Source organism: Rhinatrema bivittatum, chromosome 8 (assembly GCF_901001135.1).
Source record: "Rhinatrema bivittatum chromosome 8, aRhiBiv1.1, whole genome shotgun sequence".
NCBI classification, from domain to species: Eukaryota; Metazoa; Chordata; class Amphibia; order Gymnophiona; family Rhinatrematidae; genus Rhinatrema; species Rhinatrema bivittatum.
This window is the reverse complement of record NC_042622.1, coordinates 212798134-212820369: the sequence shown is the minus strand read 5'-3', so window position 1 is coordinate 212820369 and position 22236 is coordinate 212798134. Positions and strand designations below refer to the sequence as shown.

Genomic DNA, 22236 nt, shown 5'->3' with positions numbered 1-22236 from the left:
AACCTCACCATTCAACCTCATCAATTCGACCTCATATACCAACGTTATCTATACTTCGATTCTACCTCACCACAATAGATAACCTAAAAACTTCCCAAGCTTACCTTAACAGAACTTAATGCCAATCGTCATGTCTAGCAGTCGCTGCAAATGGTAACACTCAATTCAACAAATTTACTGCGACAGACGCCGCCGCCATATCCTGAACTTCACAAGGAAGTCTATCGTGGAAACGTAATATCCGTATTTTTAACTCTCCTCTGATGTCAAGACGTACCTGACGTGATACTAATGTGAAACACCCCATAGCGTACTGAACTTCAAATGGAAAATCATCTTTAATGAAAACTCGTCCTTCACTGCTTTTAACTATGCACCCTTAAAATAAGCAGCCTCATCAGACCCCAGACAGAAAATCACCATTTTACTCCACAATTTAAAACCATCTATCAAACAACCCTTACCCACTGTAAAAAGCATCCCATTCTATATTATCATTTAATCCCAGCGGATGTACAGTTTGCCAAGAGTAAATATATTTTTGTTCTATTTTTCTAAGTATATTACTCACATCACCTTGTTGGCGAACATAACACTGTTGGATAACAAAAAACTTAAGGTCATCTAAACTATGTTTAGCGGACTCCCAATGCGATACAAGTGGCGCTCCACTCTTATGTGTCCTTAGTCTACTTTTGTGCTCGATGATACGTTGCCTAATCTGTCTGCTGGTATAGCCAATATATACCAACTCGCATGGGCAAATGATGGCATAAATAACCATCGTAGAAGAACATGTGAAGCAGCCTCTTAAACAGTGTGGGTAAGGTAAATGTGGTACTTTATACTCTTTGATGTCTAACACATTTTGACATACCGAACAAGATCCACACCTGGTCTGTCCCCAATCCTCTTGCACTTGTTCTAACCTGGTTCTAGACAGTAATGATTTTATATTCTTAAATATATGGGAAGACGGTGATAGAGGGTGCATGTGAATAATACGGAAATTCATCCCTGAAGAAGCCCCAAGGAAGGGGTGAAACGGGTGTCCCGTCGGGCATTATAACATCAGATATCACATTGTATGAATTGAATTAAAGATTGTGTTAACATGGTAGATACTTTGTATCTGATATGACATTTAAGAGTTTCTTGTGTTTTAAAAACAATACAATGTAATACATGTTAATTAATAACAGATACTTGGTATTGGTAATAACAGTGAATGTCTATTTGAAAAATGATGTATTGTAACATTGGGGGTATATAGTGGGGGGTATTAGTATTGTTTATGTACCAGTTGGGTTTTTTAGTATGTGGTGGGATATGATGGTATGCATGGTGTGTATGTGAGTATGGTGTGGAGGATTTTTAACGGGGATATCATGTATTGCACTTAGCACTTTCTGTTAAATTGTATAGACGCAGTTTGGAAATAAATATATATAAAACATATGGTTGGCTTTAAATTGAGCCTAGTTCCTCTGGGTTAGTAATATGTAACGAGATTAACAGAGGATGCACTTTAGCATATAACCTGATTAGATTTTAAATTGCACATTAAGTGGTAATAGATATATATTGAACAGTATAGGGGATAAAGAAGACCCTTGTGGAACTCCTGTTGACTGAGGGTAAGGTTGTGATGAACAAGAACCAATGTTTATTTGACAAGAACGATTTGTGAGATAACATTCGAACCAATTTAAAACTATAGAATGAATTCCGATAGATTTGAAGACTTGATAGTAATATTTTATGATCTAGCATATCAAACGCAGCAGAAATATCTAAAAGCATTAAAATAAAATCTGTGTTAGAATCAAAACCTCTGATATGTATCAAATGAGGATAAAAGGAGAGTTTCAGTAGAATGGCCTTTTCTAAACCCATGTTTATTTGAGTGTAAAATATCATGTTCTGCAAGGAATTCATTTAATTGATGTAAGACTACTGACCCCAATGTCTTCGAGAGTGAAGTTAGAGAAGCTATGAGCCTAAGGTTAGTGAAATCCAAGAAGAGGAGGTATTGTTCTTTAATATAGGTAATATTGGTCAAAAGCGAATCATGCACGGAGGCAGTGGATGCTTTAACCCTGACAATGCAGATGCTGCAGTCCTTGGGTTTTGTTATCAACTACCCAAAATCTCACCTCTGCCCATCTCCCTGGCTGAACTTCATAGGAGCCAGGCTGGACAGGGTGCAGGCGAAAGCATTCTTGCCACGTGATTGGGCCCTTGTCCTAGCTTCATTGGCAACCTTAGTGCACAGCAGTAGGAGTGTAAGTGCCTGCCTTCTGCTTTGCTTGTTGGGCCACATGGCAGCCTCAGTACATATTATGCCATTAGCCCACCTTCGCATGCGCAGGGCGCAATGGACACTGCGGTCGCAAAGGCAGCTGGCATCCCAGGACTCGAGGCCCATGTCTCCATCACACATCCTCTGAAGATCTCTCTGTCCTGGTGGGAGAATCTCTCGAATTTGGAGGAGGGGATTCTCTTCCAGGCTGCCCCATCTCAGGTGGTGCTTACCACTGATGCCTCCCCTCAAGGTTGGGGAGCCCATGTGAACAACCTCCCGCAAGGTCACTGGACTGCTTAGGAAGCTCTCTGCCAGATAAACTTCTTAGAGCTTCGGGTGATTCGGGCTTTCCGGGATTCTTTGTCCAACAAGACAGTCCTGCTTCGGATGGACAACCAAGTCGCGATGTGGTATATCAACAAGCAAGGAGGCACGGAATCGTTCCTCCTCTGTCAGGAGGCAGTACAGATCTGGTCCTGGGCCCTGTCACAGGGGATGTCGCTGCGAGTGGCGTATCTGCCTGGAACGCTGAACGTACTGGCAAACTGCCTAAGCTGCTCTTTTCAACCGTATGAGTGGTCCCTGAATCCGGAGGTGGAGGCCCGGATTTTCCACCGATGGGGAACCCCCGATATGGACCTCTTCGCCTCCCCATACAACTGCAAGGTGAGCAACTTTTGCTCCCTGGTCGTGGGGGAAGGCCGTCCAACTTCTGACACCTTCACCGTTCATTGGGGGAAGGGTCTCCTGCAAGCGTACCCTCCTCTCCCACTCCTCTTAAAGACCCTCCTGAAGCTTTAGCAGGATCAAGGGACCATGATCCTAGTGGTGCCCTCCTGAGCCAGGCAGGTCTGGTTCCCTCTCCTTTGGGATCTGTCGATGAGGGATCCCATCAGGCTTGGGAACTGTACATGATCTGATAAATCAGAACCAGGGTACCCTGCGCCATCTGAACCTCTGGGCCTTAGCCTTTTCAGCTTGGATGTTGAGTGTCTAGTCCTTCAGCCCCTTGACCTCTCAGAAAATGTCTCCCAGGTGCTGGTGGCTTCTAGAAAGCCTTCCACCAGCAAGTCTTACAGGTTGAAATGGAAGAGGTTCTCCACCTGGTGTGTGGGGCATGACTTAGATCCATTCACATGCCCCCTTCCCAGGTTCCTGGACTATTTGTGGCACCTGTCCGAGTCTGGCCTTAAAACCACCTCAGTCATTGTTCATCTAAGTGTGGTTAGTGCATACCACCGGGATGTTGTTGGCACGCTGATATTGGCGCAGCCTATAGTAGGTCGCTTTATGAGGGGGTCTGCTTCAACTAAAGCTCCCTTTTCGGCTCCTGTTGTGTCCTGGGACCTCAACATTATCCTGGCGCAGCTCATGTGTCCTACCTTTTAGCTTTTGCGCTCCTGCGACCCAAAGTTCCTCACCTGGAAGATTATATTCCCAGTGGTGATCACTTGGCTCATAGAGTTAGTGAGCTTCAGGCCTTGGTTACGTACCTGCCATACACAAAGTTTTTTCATGATCATTGGCTCTGCATATGTACCCCAAGTCCCTGCCTAAGGTTGTGACTATCTTTCAAATCAATCAGTCCATTGTTTTGCCCACCTTCTTTCTGAGACCTCATTCCCATCCAGGGGAATGGGCTCTTCATATGTTGGATTGCAAGAGGGCTTTAGCCTTCTATTTGGAACGCACACCAGCTTATAGGCAATCCACTCAGCTCTTTGTGCTTTCGATAACAACAAGCTGGGAGTGGCAGTGGGTAAACAGACTCTATCTAATTGGCTGGTGGACTGCATTGCATTCTGCTATGCACAAGTGGGCCTTCATCTTAAAGGCTGAATCAAAGCTCATGCTGTGAGGGCCATGATGGCATCAGTAGCTCATCTGCGGGCGGTCCCCATTGCCAACATTTGCCGAGCAGTAATGTGAAGTTTCCTACACACGTTCGCTGCTCATTACTGTTTGGACAAGGATGGTCGACAAGACAGTGCCTTCGACCAATCTGTCCTTCGGAGTCTTTTCCAGGTTTAAACCCAACTCTTCCTACCTAAAGCCTCTGATTGGAACCAGGCTATCCCCCTCTTGACCAACAGCACCACAGTTTTTGTTGTGCCCATTGGCACCTTGTTTGGTAACTTGGTCTTAGTTGTTGCCGGGAGCAGCCTGGAGTTTGGTATTCACCAGTCTTTGAGGACTATCATCCTGCTTGTCCTAGGAGAAAGCGCAGTTGCTTACTTGTAACAGTTGTTCTCCTAGGACAGCAGGATGTTAGTCCTCAGAAACCCACCCATCACCCCGCGGAGTTGGGTCATCATGCGTTTTGTTATTTTATTTTTTCGCTCTTATTTTTGCTATGTTACGAGACTGAAGGGGAACCTCGTGTGGATGCGCAGATAGTGGCATGCTGGGCATGCTCAGTGTGCCAGTCAAAGCTTCTAGAAACTTTGACAAAAGTTTTTCATGCTGGGCTCCATTTGATGTTGTAACTCACCTGTGAGGACTAACATCCTGTTGTCCTAGGAGATCACCTGTTACAGTAAGCAACTGCGCTTTCCTTCAAAGGAGAGTCTGTTGAGATTTGAGCAGCTGTATTTTGGACTATCAAATACTACTTATTAAGGAGACATTTGTTAAAAACTTTGCTTTTTCGCTACGTCTGTGGGGATTGATCTTAATTGTTCTACTGGTGACAGTTTTAAATGTTTATACTTGTAGGGTTTTAAGAGTATTTGATTAATTTTATTTTATGTTAGTGTATTTTCTATTACTATATTTATTTATTATTGAACTGTCATTTAAATTGTTGTTCCATACATTGAGCCCCTTGGTGGCAAGGCATATTTGAAACAAAAAGTAATGTTATGTTGTGTTTATATGGATTAAGTTCATTGACTTCTCTTTCTTCTAAGATCATCATGGACTCTAATATCACAAAACAAGCACTGAATGAGATTGAGACACGGCACAGTGAAATTATCAAGCTGGAAAACAGCATCCGTGAGCTACATGATATGTTCATGGATATGGCCATGCTAGTGGAGAGTCAGGTAAGCCCAGGGCATATTTCAAGTTGAACCCAACAGGGGTTTGGTGAGGAGTCACAAAAAAAAAAAAAAAGCAGCTCTGGTGATGGGAGAGCAGGCATACATGTAGTGTCCCTTTGTGATGGAGCATGTCTCAGCAGCAGCCTGGGTATAAAAAAGATACCAGCAGGATGCTGTTTCCATGATAGGGAGGGTCTATTTCATATTCTGCACTGTTATTGCTGTCCTATTGTGCGCACACTGCCTCATTTGAGATTTTTTTTCTCCTGTTTGCATGGCAATTGTGAAGGCTTACATATGGTTATAAGGCCACTTGTTCAGTTTTAGTAGTGATGAAGATTCTCTAAGACAGAATCATTTTTAGAACAGATGGCAGCAGCCCATACCAAATTCCAAGTGATTTCGGGTTGAGGAACAAATTTCACATAGCATGAAGCCCATGAATGCAGATGCAGTCTTTGCTAAATATGACAGTGTCAGTGTGGGTACCTGCAGTCTTGATTTAATTGTTTTCTCCTCTGTGTACCAGAAAAATAAAAATGAGAAACCCTCACAGTTTATACTGGCCCTATGTTTATTTAGAGGACAATATTCAGCGCCACTTAGTGGTGGCCGAATATCTGGCCTGCTGAACAGCTGCCACTTAGCTGGATAACTAGTTAGCCAGTTAAGTGATAGGCGGTGCAAGGGTGTTTTGGGAAGAAGCCAACTTAACCAGATAAGGAATTTGGATATTCAGAAGTAGTTGGATAATTTATCCGGCTAAGGGGCCAATGCCATACAGTGCACTCAGCCGCAGTTGTACACGGGTTGTGTAGGCGCAACCAAATCCCCTTATGCAATTAGGGCATTAGCGCCTCCACAACGCGTATGCAACGTACTGGGGAATTAATAGCGCTCATCACATGCAAATGCATGTGAATGAGACTATTAGTTATTCACTCCCAATGCAAAAAAAAAAAAAGTGTGTCCAATATGCACATTTTTACGCTCAGAAATGGCGATATTAAGTCAGAAGAACAAAAGAGTTATGAAAAAAAATCTCACTCCTTGACAGTGAGCCGTGTCTGACCAATCCCCTTTCAGGACAGCCTTCTGAAAGGTGATTGGTCCTTTTGCTGACATGTGACAGTGAACGGACCAATCGGCAATAAGTGAAGGAGTGAATAAATTAATATTAAATGCCCGACACTTTAATATTGATTTATTCACTTCTTCCAACCTGCCCTAATCTCCCTCAAGGGGAGGGAGCTTAGGGCAGGTCAGACACGGGTGCCAGCAGTCAGGTTCGGAAAATGGACGCTGAATTTATCAGCTTCTGTTTTCCTAACCCATGGATGTGTGCCGGTTAGGAAAATGGGCGCTGATAAATTCAGCATCCACTTTCTTAACTGGCAGACAGTCACCGACAGCGGACCTCTCTCGGGCGCACGCTGTCAAGGAGGCACTAGGGACAGCGCAAGTCCTAATTTAAGTATTGCATTGCGCCCCCAGGAGAGGTACCTGGGGGCGCATTAGGAAAGTGGGCGCTGAACACTCAGCGCCTGCTTTCAGTGCACTTTTTTTGCATCAGCTGCTAAGTCTGGTCAGACCATAGGGCTGTCCTAAAGTTAGCCAGACAAACTTATCCAGCTAACTTTAGGATAGCCAGGTATATTCAGTGGCTGGCCAAAGCACTGAATATACAGGCCATCCAGGCCATCCCCACTGAATATACAGGCCAAGTTAGCCAGATAAGCTTATCTGGCTAACTAGCTGAGGCACCCTGCAGCTGAATATTGCCCTCAAAGTTTGTTTTGTTTTTCAGCAGCTAACATGTAACTAAACATTAGCATATTAACATTAAGAATAAAAGAGTGGCCAGGCTGATTGGCAACTGCAGCTGGAATTGCAGATTCTGAGCCAAAGCGCGGTGTGCAGAAAGGCATTCAAGGGCATGCCTTTATGCTAGGCTTTTGTTTTTAATAACCTTCCCACGTCCCCCTTTCTTCCTTTAACAATGTGACAGGGTAGAGCACTAAGGGAGGGAAATAAGCAAGCAGGCTGGCTAGGAATCTCCTCTTGGCTCAGTGAGGGCGCTCAACATGAGAGTCTCTGATATGGAGCTAGGGTAAATGGAGAATCTCTGACGAAAAGTTACTGTGGTACTAAGGAGTGCCAAGTGTGGAACCTCACAAATGGTGCACGCTTTGATATGAAAACTGAAGTCAAGTGGTAGTATGATATAGAAAACAACATTCAAAGATAGGGTTAACAGTTTGAAGATATATGTTGTTGCATATAGCTGTGTGAGAAACGAAGGACTTGCTGTACCTGTGTATGAAGCAAAGGACTTGCCTCTCTATGTGTGACAGTGTGACATGTGCTATACCTATGTGTGAGAAGCGTGGGACTTGTCTCTGTGTGTGACAGTGCGACATGTGCTATATCTGTGCCTGAGAAAAGAAGAATTTGCCTCTCTGTATATGAGATGACATGTTACATGCCGTGCTGTGTGTGAGAAGTATAGAACTATGTGTGGAACAGCATGGCATGTATTGCACCTGCATGCAGACAAGATGGCATGTACTACATGAAAGAGAAGATTCCAGTACAGTGCATACCCTACAAACCCAACCTGGGGGTCTGGTCATCCTATGCACCCAGCCTGTCTATGCTCATCTTTAACACTTTACACCCCTTGTTTTTACTTAACATGCTGCCGCTAATACTCTGGATGAGAGTGGGTACTTTGACCTGCAGGTAAACAATGTGACAGTGTATTGGATGATTAGTGTCTGTATCCTGTAGTTTTTGTCATGTGCATGATCTCCCTTGCATGTTCTGTTTCCTGAGCTGTGCTGCTGTCTAGTACTGTATTGTCACATCTAATCATGCCTGGGACAAAGCTCTGTGTTATTGCCATGCTTGCTACTTCCAAAAAAGCATTATTTATGTTGGATAAGAGTTCTGGGAAAAATTGGATTTGCAGCAGGTTGTAATATTGTTAGCCAATCTGCATTATAATACTCAGGTGTAATGGAACTTTCTCAGAAACTGTAAATCTCACCATTAACAATGAAACGTTAGTTTAAGGCTGCATTTTCAAAGTACTGTAGGCATATAAAAATGTTTTATGTGTATAAGTAGTGCTTTGAAAATCAACCCAGAGATTGTGTGTAAAAGAACATGCAAAACCTGATTTTGTGCATACTTTTACCCACACTGCGAGGAGGTGTTGCGGGGGGTAGAGTTTGGGCAGGGAAAAGATTTATGCACATACTTTCTCACAGGACAACAGGATGATAGTCCTCACATATGGGTGACGTCAGTGGACGGAGCCCTGTTACGGAAAACTTTTCTGTCAAAGTTTCTATAAAGCTTTGACTGACACTGGCACACTGAGTGCACTGAGCATGCTCAGTCTCCAATTATCCCTGTGACCACAGGTGTCTCCCCTCTGTCTTCTTTTTTCCACTCTGCAGTAAGCATAGCGGTTAGGAGCTCTGTGAGAAATTCTCACAATTTTTCCACACGGAAACACTTAAACTTTTACTTCACAAACGCTTTTTCCCTGCAGGGGTCTCCCTTCACGTACATTTAATCGACGCTCGGTGAGTACTATGCCCTGTTTTTCGGTTGGTTCCTGTCACCTCACTACGGTTTCCCTGGCCTACCAACCGAATTGTGGCCTTCCCTCTCCCTATGTTTTCACAGTTAACCCCACATAGCCTGCGAGTGTCCTCCTGTGACCCTCTGCCTGGTTATTAGCGCTAGTGGGATAGGGACTTCCACGGTTACCGTTGTCGCCAGGGCCTCTGTCGAATTCATACCTCGGTACCTTCGTGCAGTCGATGCCCCCATCGCTACCGTCGGTACCCCTTTCCAGGCCATCCTGCCTTTTTCGATGCCATTGACACCCCTCCCCCCGCGGTCCGTCGATGCCATCGATCCCCGCATCGATTTTTTCAGTGCCATCAATGTTTTCATCCATGGCGCTGATTTTTCCATGGATGTCATCGATGCCTAGGTGGATGCCATCGATGCACACCTTGGTGTCGTCAGTGCCATCAATGGCTGGGTCGATGCCATCGATGCCCAGGTTGATTCCATCAATGCCGTCGACGCCCGTCTCCATCCATCGATGCCGTCGACACCCATGTCATTTCCATCGGTGTCCTCGTCCTTCCTATCGATGCGGCCATTGATTCCGTCGATGCCGGTATCAATTTCCCGATGCCATCAATGTCTATTCGATTCTTCGATGCCACATCGTTTCCATCAATACCTACGCCGATGCCATCGGTGCCTCCGTCACTGTTATCGTTGCTCTGCCCGGGCCATCGACGTTTTTTTCATCTATATTTTTGGCGATACCCTCGAGGCCGCTTCTATGCCGCCATCGATACCGTCAATACTGACATAGCACCTACATGCAATGCCCTCCCCTAAACACAGTGCTCTATGCTTTAGGTTCTTAACTAAAGCCCCATATCAGCCCACGACACTACATAGAGCCAGGAGCAGTGCAGGTATGCTGACAGTCCATCATCATTCGCCATCCAAGACAGCAAGGGCATCCACCCCGGCGCTGGGGAAAGACTGCGCCGAGCACCGTGGCACTCATTGTCACCGGCAGGGTGACCGTCCGCCACTGACGCCATCCAAGACATCTGTGCTATCCTACTCGGTGCAGGAGAATGCCCGGGCCGAGCAACATCGCTACTGCCACCGCCACTGTTCCACACAGTGCTGGTAGTCCTCGGTGCTCCAGAATGACCGGACCGAGTTCTGAGGAATTCTGCACTGGCATCACGATACATCAAGCCGCTGCAAAGAGGGCCGAGTTCATGAGTCATAATGGCTCCCCTGTACCCGAGGCGTTCCCCACCAACACTGGTGCGGGGTTCTGACCCTCCGCAAATTACTGTAGTAGCGCCAGACACGCTCGGCCTGTCTCCTCTGTACCTGCGCTACCATACCAGGTTACAGAGTTGCATCTGATGTTTACGTCCTTCAGGCTGTCCCTCGATGTCTCCTGAAATCCATGGAGCCATCGATCTTCACCGGCTCGTCCTTCTGCAATCCACAATGGATGGTAAGTACTCTAATCCCGCTTCAGCGACAATCCCATTGAGACCTGTTCTCTAAATCGGGCCATATGATTCGAAAGGTTCTAGGTCATCTTGTTTTCCAAGAACCGTATTAGTGTCACATATCGCTATTGTCAGCTATGTCGGACACAATACCAAGAGAACCTCTCTACCAATCATTTGGGATTGCATCAGGACATCCTCCTGTTGTCAGCAACGGGTCTCTGTACTGATTAATACTCTGGCTTCTGGTTCCTAATTAAGGACTGAAATCCCAGATGCATTCGCTGATCTGCTAAACACAAGATCCAGCAAAAGATCCTGTCGCCAGGCCTCAATTGCAAATCCACCTCGAGGCCTGGCGACTGGTCTCGACGTTTTCTTGTATAGCACACAGAAATGCAGGTAAGACTTTTACCGCTCACGCTCCCGTGGGAGATTACATGATATCCAGATTACATCAGCCCCGCCAGTTAGACACCTGGTCTCTCAACTTGCCGGATATCAGAGCGGCCACTCCACTTGGTACCAAGGTTCAGGGTACAGTCCCCCGGACGCTACAAAGCGCAAGGGGTGGGGGAATTTTAATCTCACTATTCTTTCAACAGAAAGTAGTTACTCTCCGCACATCCTGGACCTCAGAAATATCAACTTTCTTCAGAAGGGACAGGTAAAATGGTGTCTCTCGTCACCATACTTCCATACCACAGTAAGTAAGTTGCCTCTCTCCTCTAATCTTTGTATGTGCTTCATGGTGAGTCAACAATATTACAATCCCAAGCTCTGCCGGTTGCTCCAGCTTTGGCAACTTGGGTATTTCATTAAATCACTAGCAGTGACTACTGTTTCTCTACGGAGTAAAACATCATTCACACTTTTCCTTGCATGGACAGCTGCATAACAGTCAATCCAAGCAAGGAGCTCTATCTTCTTCATGACTCACTATAAATCTACTACCTGGGATTGCTGTTAACTACCATAAATCCCATATAGAACACTTCTGGACACCACAGTCACAACGAATTTCCTGTCCAACAACCGTGCAGACATTCTGACAAATTCCTATATGTCTCTGCGCGCATACAACATAATCTCAGTCCTCAATTCTTTCATTGCTGGGCCACGGGATTTTTTCACCATGCACTTTACTCATAGGTCCAGATTTGCTGTGAGTAAGATTCAGTGAAATTTCAATTATAAGTGGATCTAAGCTGTTCAACTGCTTTCGTCCCTGATCCATAATGCAGATCTAGAACCAAAACCTAGGCTGTTCCTGCTCATGCTCGCATTTATTCAGGGTTGCAGAGTTTGAACTAACATCTTCTCAACCCAATATGCGTCTGTTCCGCTCCATGCAAAGTTTCACATCAACTTCCTGGAGCTTCGAGCCATGAGTTATGCCTTTATGCCTTACAATACTGCCTCTGCAACAAACCTTTGTGCATACAGACAGACAGCATAATGACAATGTAGTATTTCCAACACACAAGAACGCACAACCTCTTAGCTGCTCTGCTAGGAAGCTGCGCAGCTCTGCCCTTGGCTCTTGCTCACTCCATGCATCCCCGGGCCACTTATCTAACAGACTTACTGAACGCACTAGCAGACCTTCTCCATATAGGTTTCCATCCTCTCGGATGGTCTCGGACTACATGTGTAGCGAGAAAAATCTTCTAGCGCTGAGGTCAACCGACCTTGTCCTCTGCGTCTGAATCAAACCACACGGTGGACAGATTCTACTCCCTACACATGTCTCGAATGCGTTCCCATGGATGCCTTTGCTGCAACAAAGGCCTCTTATATGTATCTCTTTCGATGCCTCTCATAGCCAGCACTCTTATTATGCTGCACCGGGACGGGGTTCGCTGTTTCTCAGACCCACGTCCTGGCCGAGACCAGTATGCTTTCCCATACTTCTCAATCTATCACACTAGTAACCAATTCGCCTTCTCACTGGTCAGTCTCATATCATGGACTCACTGATGTTCTAAGGTACTGGTAGCGTCACAAAAACCTTCCACACACAAATCTTACCATTCAAAATGGCATGATTTACCACATGGCGCATACAAAAGGGTATTACCCCCTTTTTTTTCTACACCACTCTTTTCTCTTACTCCCTCAGATTCTGCTCGCCAGACATCCTCCACATGGGTACACCTCGGTTCCAATTGGCGTACCACTTGGGAGTGGGGATACCCGATTAACAGTTCAACCCTTCTGAGACATCTTTCCATGGGTTATCCACTGATTATGCCGCCTCTATTTTTTACTGGTTACGGTATGGGGCCTATATTTAGTGCTTACAAGACTCATACGTTCCCCGTTCGAGCCTTGCCATTCCTCTCACTTAACAATCTGACATGGGAAATTCTTTCCCTCACAGTCATCACTTCTGCCAACAGGGTTAGTGAGTTCCACACCTTGTTACATACTTACCCGATCCTGCGTTCCTGCGTGACCGAGTGGTCTTACGTATTCAACTTCATATCCTTCTTAAGGTAGACGCAGCAGCTCACCTTACTCAGAATATACTCTGCCCATTTTTTCCCAATACCTCTCTCTCACCAGGGCAAGAGGGTTTTCCATTCCTTGGACTGTAAAAGTGCACTTGCATTCTACTACTATCCATAGGAATTACACCTAACTCTTTCCTTCTGTGGCAAAAGCCAAGCTGCGAGTTCCAGTGGGCAAACAGACCTTTTCCTCCTAATTGACAGTCTGTATCTCTTTTTCCTACCAACAAGCAGGCATTTCACTACAACACCATGTGTAACCATACTCTTTTAGGGCCGTATCAGCCTCAATAGCTCACCTTCAGCCAGTGCCGCTTGTACATATTTGTAAGGCTGCGACCTGGAGCTCTCTCCATACCTTCGCAGCCCATTATTGCTTAGATAAGACTGATCGGCATGCTTCCATGTTTGGCCAGTCCGTCTACTCATCTTCTTTTTAGTTTAACTACCCAACATCTTTCCACCAACCCATTAAGGGTTTCAGGATGCCCTCTTTACCAAATTCCACCCCCGTCGTTGTGCCTTTTGCACATCTTTGGGTGCATTTGGTGCACTCTCGGGCATCCTCAGCTCGGTACTCACCCATATGTGAGGACTACCATCCTGCTTGTCCTGTGAGAAAGCAAATGTTGCTTACCTGTAACAGCTGTTCTCACAGGACAGCAGGATGTTAGTGCTCACGAAATCCACCCACCACACCGCGGATTTGAGTCTACATACGTTTTATTATTTTTGTTTCGCTTGCACTTTTTGCTATAAGACGAGACTGAGGGGAGACACCTTTGGTCACAGGGATAATTGCAGGCTGAGCATGCTCAGTGTGCCAGTGTCAGTCAAAGCTTTATAGAAACTTTGACAGAAAAGTTTTCCGTAACAGGGCTCCATCCACTGACATCACCCATATGTGAGGACTAACATCCTACTGTCCTGTGATAACACCTGTTACAGGTAAGCAACATTTGCTTTCATTTTTCAAAAGTAGGCGCATAATCTACCTACAGAAAATTACACTTGCTTTGAGCAAGGTATAATTCTGCGTGTAGTCTGTGCACTGAACAGCCAAACCTGTGACTTTTCAAAGGAGACTTAAGTTCTGTACACGGGCTGTTTGAAAATGACCCTCCTTAAAGCCAGGTTTTATATATTTTTCAAAAAGTATTACATTTTAAAATAAACTTTGAGCAAATGTGAGAAATTGATTATAAACTGTTTTGCATTCCAGAAGCAACTCCTCTACCTTCCCTATCCCTACCCATCGTCCATCCTTCTCCCTCCATGGCTGCTCCCCCAGGGCCCTCCTTTCTTCTCCCTGGCTGCTTTCCCATTGTGAAACATGCAGGAATGGTTGCTGGGCCAGTGGACCCAAACAAATGGGGAGGGGAGAAGAGCAGTCAGAGATCCCCATACATGCCTACCCACCTGCCACCCTCACACATACAGCCCACATATAACCCCCACCCTCCCCATACACCCCTACTCTCCTTCTACTGACATACATGTACATCCTCCATATACACCACAAACATATCCATCGTACCTGCACTCAATCCACATCAAACCCACTATACACATGCCCACATATATCCACACATTTCTAAACCCCACACTCACCAAACGCACACCCCTCTCACACATTTTATACCCTCCCCCCACACATACCCCTAGACACAGTAAAAACCACCCCATCCCCAACTGGATGGGCAATATGGTCTTTATCTGCTCTTATGCACACACATCCGTTACCCTCCACCTGCATCCATCACAAACATCACACCTACATACAAGCCTTCTTCAAGTCTATGTTGGAAAGCATTTAAGAAGCCATGCCTCTGCATATTTTCCCTGATTTTTTTTAAAGTTTCAAAGGGGATCTGGTAGTGGTGGCAGGGTGAATTGGGGTGCTGCTACAGGACAATGAGGCTTTTTACAATTTATTTATTTTATTTAAGGCTTTTCTATACCGGCATTCGTCGGGGACATCATGCTGGTTTACATCGAACAAGGGGAACAACATAGAGAAATCATTTACAATAAACAGGGAGCAGCAACTGGGAGATGCAAACGTAATGTACATAATAGAAAGGAATAGAAGGATAAGGAAATTATTATAGAACTAATGCAAGGAAATAAGGCGGGAGAAACATAACAGTGTATAACTAATTATCCCAGGACAAACAGGATGCTAGTCCTCACATATGGGTGACATCATTGATGAAGCCCTATTGCGGAAAACTTTCTGTCAAAGTTTCTAGAAACTTTTGACTGGCACTCTGAGCCTACTGAGTATGCCCAGCATGCCATGATATCCTCAGCCACAGGGGTCTCCCTTCAGTCTTCGTTTTTCCTCGCTGCTGTTGGCATTGCGGAGCAGGAGCCTGTGTGAGTTTTTTCTCACAGCTGTCTGATTAAAAATCAGATTTAAAAAGCATTTATTCTCTCCCATATCGGGGTCTCTCATGTTACCATCGGCCGGTGAGTAAATTTAGTCTCTTTTTTACACTTTGGAGTAAAAATAATTTTCTCTCAAATTTTCTCTCATTTCATAGATGGCTGTCAACGAAAATATAGCCATGGGATTTTAAAAATGTCCCAACTGTAATCGGACAATGTCCATTACAGATCCACACCTAGAGAGTGTCCTTTGCTTAGGTCAAAAACATGACGTAACTACCTGTCCCAAGTGTGCTGAAATGACCGCGAAGGGTAGAAAGGCCCACCAAGAAAAGATGGAGCACTTATTCCATCTACAACTTTTGCCTTCCCCGTCGACGTCTACGCAATCATCTCCGGCCAGAGTCTCCAAGCGTATAATACTTAAAAAGCATCGTCTGGAAGGCTCGAGGGATCATTCATCGCCGACCCCATCCATAGCATCAACGAAGTCAATGATGGAACACCGTCCGAAGCATCGCCATCGGCACCAACACCCATCGATCCCAGAGGTGCTTCTCTCCCCACAGGAATCGACCGCAAAACAGCCTCGACTCCAAGACATGCCGAGGCCTTCACCGTCCATCGAGGCACCGATCGTTGAACCCCCACAGGGCCCTGTGGAAGGACCATCAACAACTCCACCGCCACTATGGATAGCTGCTCTGCATGCACCAGCTATCTTGAAGGAATTGATGGATTTTATCGGTCAAGCGGTGCTTCAAGCATTAAAGGACCAGCAACCGTCGATGCCTTCGCCAACGTCGATACCGGTGTCTATGCCGGTGCCCTCACCGATGCCGGCACTCCCAACGATGCCAGAGCCTGCACCGATGCCGGTACCACCGAAGTCTGCACCAATACCCAGGCGGCCATCGATGCCGATGCCCATACCATCGCCGATGCCCAGCCCAATACCGGAACCAATTCCATCAATGCCGATGCCACCTGGGGCTCCAGGACAGCCGGAATTCGCACTGTTCCAGCTTTTAATGAACAGAGTCGACGAAATAGTCTGTGCTCTACCATCAATTCCAGCCAAGCCACAAGAAGATGTCCCTGGACGGATACCAGTAGATGATTCACAGCCAGGTCCTTCAGGGCTTTCTCGGCCGCCAAGGTCTTCTCCCATGTCTCCACATCAAGACGACCCGTAAGATTCCTGGAAAGAAAGACATACAGATACTTCTTCTGAAGGGTTTATGTCTGATCCTTCTCCTCCAGAAGACAGAAAGAAATCTCCACCGGAGGATTTATCCTTTACAAATTTTGTTAAGGATATGGCAGACACCATACCATTCACTTTGGTATCAGAGGTGGACACAAGACAGCAAACACTGGAAGTACTTCAATTCGTGGACCCTCCAAAAGAAGTTTTGGCTATACCTGTCCACGAAGTTCTCCTAGACTTACAGCACAGACTCTGGGAGTATCCATGCTCAGTGCCATCCATAAATAAGAGAGTGGACACCACTTATTTGGTACAGTCTGTTCCCGGATACCAGAAATCGCAACTACCACATCAATCAGTTGTTGTGGAGTCTGCACAAAAAAAGTCTAAACGAATAAGACCTCATTCCTCCACTCCTCCAGGCAAGGATCACAGATTCCTGGACTCCTTGGGTAGGAAATCTATCAAGGGACCATGCTAAATACAAGGATTGCATCATATCAGTTATATATGATGCAATACCAGAGAAACCTGTGGAAGCAAGATCTTTCAAACTCATTGCCACAGCACTATCAAGAAGCAGCCCAAACGATAATACATAAAGGACTTGAAGCTGGCAAGCACGAAGTCCGAGCCGCTTATGATAATTTCGAAACTGCTTCCAGAGTAGCAGCTTCGGGCATAAGTGCACGTCGCTGGGCATGGCTTAAGGCCTCGGACCTAAGGCCTGAGGTCCAAGTAAAATTGGTCGATTTGCCATGCGTAGGGGACAACCACTTTGGCTCTAAGGTGCAAGATGCTGTAGCCCAGTTAAAGGAACACACAGAAACCCTGCGTCAACTGCCATCAATTGTGCAGGACTCTGCTGCATCTTCATCACGCCGCCCTCCTAGGAAGGAATCTCGAAGGCCTTTCTATAGACAGAGACGTTACTACCCTCCAGCATCAAGGGGCAGATCTTCACGTCCGCAGCCAAGATCTCAGCCCAGGCAACCTACAGCTGCTAGGCCTCAACCTCTACCGCAAACGGGACCGGCTGCAGGCTTTTAAGGCCATCTCCAAAACCCACAACCGGAGTTACCAGTAGGAGGCCGAGTTTCCTCCTTTTACAACCATTGGATACAAATAACAACAGACCAATGGGTACTCTCCATAATATCTCGAGGTTACCAACTCAATTCTGTCTCAATTCCAAGAGATTCTCCTCCAAAACCTCTTCCATTAAGAGAAAATCACATAATTTATCTACAAGCAGAATTATCCACCCTTCTGAGAACCAGAGCTGTAGAACCGGTGCCCCGGTCTCAGCAGGGCAGAGGATTCTACTCCGTTATTTTCCTCATTCCAAAGAAAACCGGAGGCCTACGTCCCATCCTAGACCTCAGAAATCTCAACAAATTTCTGAAGAAAGAAAAGTTCAGGATGGTTTCTCTAGGCACCATGCTTCCACTTCTTCAAACAGGAGATTGGCTTTGTTCTCTGGATCTACAAGACACTTACGCTCACATTCCAATATTCCCTCCTCATCGCAAACATCTGCGCTTCCTGGTAGGTCATCAGCATTTCCAGTACAGAGTACTACCATTCGGACTGCTTCAGCTCCCAGAGTTTTCACCAAATGCCTGACAGTAATAGCAGCACACTTACACAAGGAAAGTGTCCACGTCTTCCCTTATCTGGACGACTGGCTCATCAGGAGTCAATCTCAACAAGGAGCAATAACTTCTCTCAACCAAACAATTGCTCTACTTCATTCCATGGGGTTTCTCATCAATTATCAAAAGTCCCATCTCATTCCGTCTCACCTGCTTCAATTCATCGGAGCAGAATTGAACACCATCCTCTCAAAAGCCTTTCTACCCGACGATCGGGCAGAGACACTTGCCCTATTGGCAAACTCGCTACACTCAAAGAAACAAGCAACAGCTCATCAGTTTCTGACCTTACTAGGTCACTTGGCCTCCACAGTTCATGTCACTCCTATGGCAAGATTAGCCATGAGAATAACCCAATAGACTTTAAGATCACAATGGATCCAAGCCATTTAACCACTGTCCTCTCCAATTCAAGTAACCCACCAGGTGCGTTCATCTCTACTTTGCTGGGCGCACAAGAACAGCTTGTGAAAGGGTCTGCCCTTCCAACAACCAGTTCCTCAGATAACTTTAACTACAGATGCATCCACCTTAGGTTGGGGAGCTCACATAGGCAATCTCCAAACCCAAGGTACTTGGACAAAACTCGAAGCAACGTTTCAAATCAATTTCTTGGAACTTCGAGCTATATGTTATGCTCTGCATGCGCTCAAGGACTGCCTTTCACACAAGACTGTTCTCATTCAAACGGACAATACAGTAGCCATGTGGTACCTGAACAAATAAGGAGGTACGGGCTCGTATCTCCTTTGTCAAGAAGCCGCACAGATTTGGGGCTGGGCCCTAACACAGTCAATGTTTCTTCGGGCCACTTATCTGGCAGGCATTCACAACGTAATGGCAGATCGACTCAGTCGTCAGTTCCAACCACACGAGTGGTCCCTGGATCCCTTAGTAGCGACCAGGATATTTCAACGTTGGGGGCAACCAACAATAGACCTCTTTGCATCACATCTGAATCACAAAGTGGACAATATCTGCGCTCTGCACAGACAGAAACACCAGCCAGCCAAGGACGCCTTTGCTCGCCCTTGGAACTCAGGCCTTCTATACGCGTATCCTTAGATACCGCTCATAACCAAAACTCTAGTGAAGCTACAACAGGACAAGGGGTCCATGATGCTCATAGCCCCGTATTGGCCTCAACAAGTATGGTTTCCCACACTTCTAGACCTCTCGATCAGAGATCCAGTTCGTCTGGGTGTAGCTCCCACTCTCATAACTCAGGATCAGGGTCGGTTGCGCCATCCCAACCTTCAATCCCTATCCCTGACAGCATGGATGTTGAAAGCTTGATTTTACAACCACTCAATCTTTCAACCAATGTATCTCAAGTGCTTATAGCTTCACATAAACCTTCAACAAGAGAGAATTATTCTTTGAAATGGAAAAGGTTTGCTTTGTGTTGCATGCAAAAGAGTATTGACCCTTTCTCCTGCCCCACAACTTCTCTACTAGACTACTTATGCCATCTTTCAGATTCTGGTCTCCAGACATCATCTGTATGAGTACATTTAAGTGCAATCTCAGCTTACCATAACAAGATGGGAGATGCACCAATATCCATACATCCTCTTGTCAGTAGATTTATGAGAGGTTTAATTCACCTTAAACCACCAATTCGGCCACCAGTCACGGAATGGGACCTGAATCTGGTCTTAACGAGACTCATGCATTCTCCTTTTGAACCCATGATCTCCTGTGATCTTAAATTTCTCACATGGAAGACTATCTTCCTCATAGCTATTACATCGGCTAGAAGGGTTAATGAGTTACAAGCACTTGTCACATACTCACCCTATACAAAATTCCTACATGACAGAGTGGTTCTCCGTACACATCCAAAATTCCTCCCAAGGTTGTTACAGAATTCCACTTGAACCAATCCATAGTTTTGCCCACATTCTTTCCAAGGCCTCAATCTCACCAAGGAGAGCGGGGCCTTACACACTTAGGACTGTAAACGTGTGCTAGCATTTTACTTAGACCGCACTGCAGTCCACAGAAAATCCACTCAACTCTTTGTATGTTATGATCCAAATAAACCGGGAAAAGCAGTGGGTAAACATACTCTCTCCAACTGGCTAGCAGATTGCATACAGTTTTGCTATGAAAAAGCAGGCCTTTCTCTCCAAGGGCGAGTAAAGGCGCATTCAGTAAGAGCAATGTCAACCTCTGTAGCTCACTATCGTTCAGTGCCATTTCTTGACATATGTAAAGCAGCAACATGGAGTTCTTAATTAGAACAAAATTACAATGATAATCTTTCCTGTTAATTCCAATGATATCACATGTACTTACACGTTCCCTGTAAAGAAATGTTATGCTGCATTATTGTTATATGTAAACCGGTATGATATTCCCAATGAATATCGGTCTATAAAAATGCTAAATAAATAAATAAATAAATAAATAACTAAATAAATAAATAAATGTCATGACAGAGGGTGGCCTCCAGATATAGGGTTACTATTGCTACTCGTAAGTGATCTGGGACACTTGTTCACCATAGTATAAGCTTGAACAAGCATTTTATTTGTGGAGGGGGCACCACTCATATGCAATCTACTCTCAAAATATACAATTTCTTCATAGCTAAAAGTACAATCTTAAAAGTTTGTTACCACAAAATATTTAGGGCCCAGTACAAAACCCTCTTGCTTCCCCACTCATCCTTTGTTCTGTCACTCTTTGCACCCTTTGATTCACCATCACGTCCCTGCTCACGCCTACCCCAGTTTCAAAGCCACCTTTCCTCTCTTCAATTATCACCACCACCACACTTCCCAGTTCTATCCTCTCATCCACCTCATCCCCATCCATCTCTAGTTCCAGTACTCCTTTCCTCCTCCTCAGGCCCATTACTCTCTGCCCCAGCCTCCATGCATCTTATCCCCTTCCTTGGTTCCAGCAACCCCTGTTTTCTCCATCCCCTTCCCTAGTGCCTTCACCCCCCTACTTCCCCCTGTGTTCCATTAACTCCTATCCTAAACACACCTCTGTTTAAACACCCACTCCCCCTTCGCACATCCTAGTACTTTTAACCCCTCCCCATCAACTCATACTCATGGGATCTGCTATGCTTCCTGCGAGCTCTACATCTCCCCTCCCTCTGGATCTGGGCCTCCTCATCTCATAAAACATGGTTGTTGTTCTCCAGCTGCTCCTCCTCCACTACCACAGCAATCCTTCTCCTGCTTCCAATCCAAAGGAGGGGCATGGTCTTCTTGCTTTTGCCATTGCTGCTGGGGTCATCCCTTGAGGGTGGGGAGATTGAAAGAGAGAGGACGTGTGTGTGAGAGAGAGTGGGAATGGGAGTGGAAGCTGATACGTGCATCCCCTCCCCCCATTCCTCAGTGAATGTCAGGGTGACCACAACTAAAAGGTTCCTAGTTATGGTGTTTGCAGAGAGGTGGATATGTTTGCTGTTTCATACAACATACAAACACCATGCACTAGAAATACAGTCAGGCTTGGTAGTATCTTTTAAAGTGGGGCAAATGCTGACCCCATTCATAAAAAGTAAAAAAAAAAAAAAAAAAAGAGAGAGAGATTGGGTTAGAAAACTAACCAACTGTGAAGAAGAATACAACTGACATGTTGAATTTTTGGAAAACAGGGAATTCAGACTAGGCAGTGAAGTGTTTAGAAACTAGGTGAGTGGGTCAGCCAGGTCTGTGGGGAGAAGAGTCTGTAGTACATAGGGCTTTAGCTAACGGGAGCCACAGCTCCAGCAGTAAAATAGGGAGGGAGAGAGATTCTTCCCCCGTCTGCATCCTCCTTGCCCCTCCTCTCCCTCTTTTGTACACCACTGTTCCCCCCCCCCCTCCCCCCAGCAGATTTTTTTGCCTCACTCCATCCCTGCATATACATAACATTTTCAAATGTAAATGTGTAATTTTCCTCCTCGGCCACCCGCAAAACAGGACAGGTGTGCATTTTGTGGGCACCTTTAATACACATATTATACTCCTATTTTCAAAGGGAAAGTGTCCATGTGCATTGTTTTTATAAATTTGGGTAAAATATATATGTTGAAACCA

General features: G+C 45.6%; 1 protein-coding gene across 1 annotated transcript in view; it reads left to right on the top strand.

Moving 5' to 3' along the window:
* The window catches only part of STX1A (syntaxin 1A), a 447455-nt gene that overhangs the window by 395518 nt on the left and 29701 nt on the right, over positions 1-22236 (top strand). Inside the window, exon 8 of the mRNA XM_029613098.1 lies at positions 5215-5352. Coding sequence (XP_029468958.1) covers positions 5215-5352 — 138 coding nt within the window. The remainder of the gene's footprint in view (positions 1-5214; positions 5353-22236) is intronic.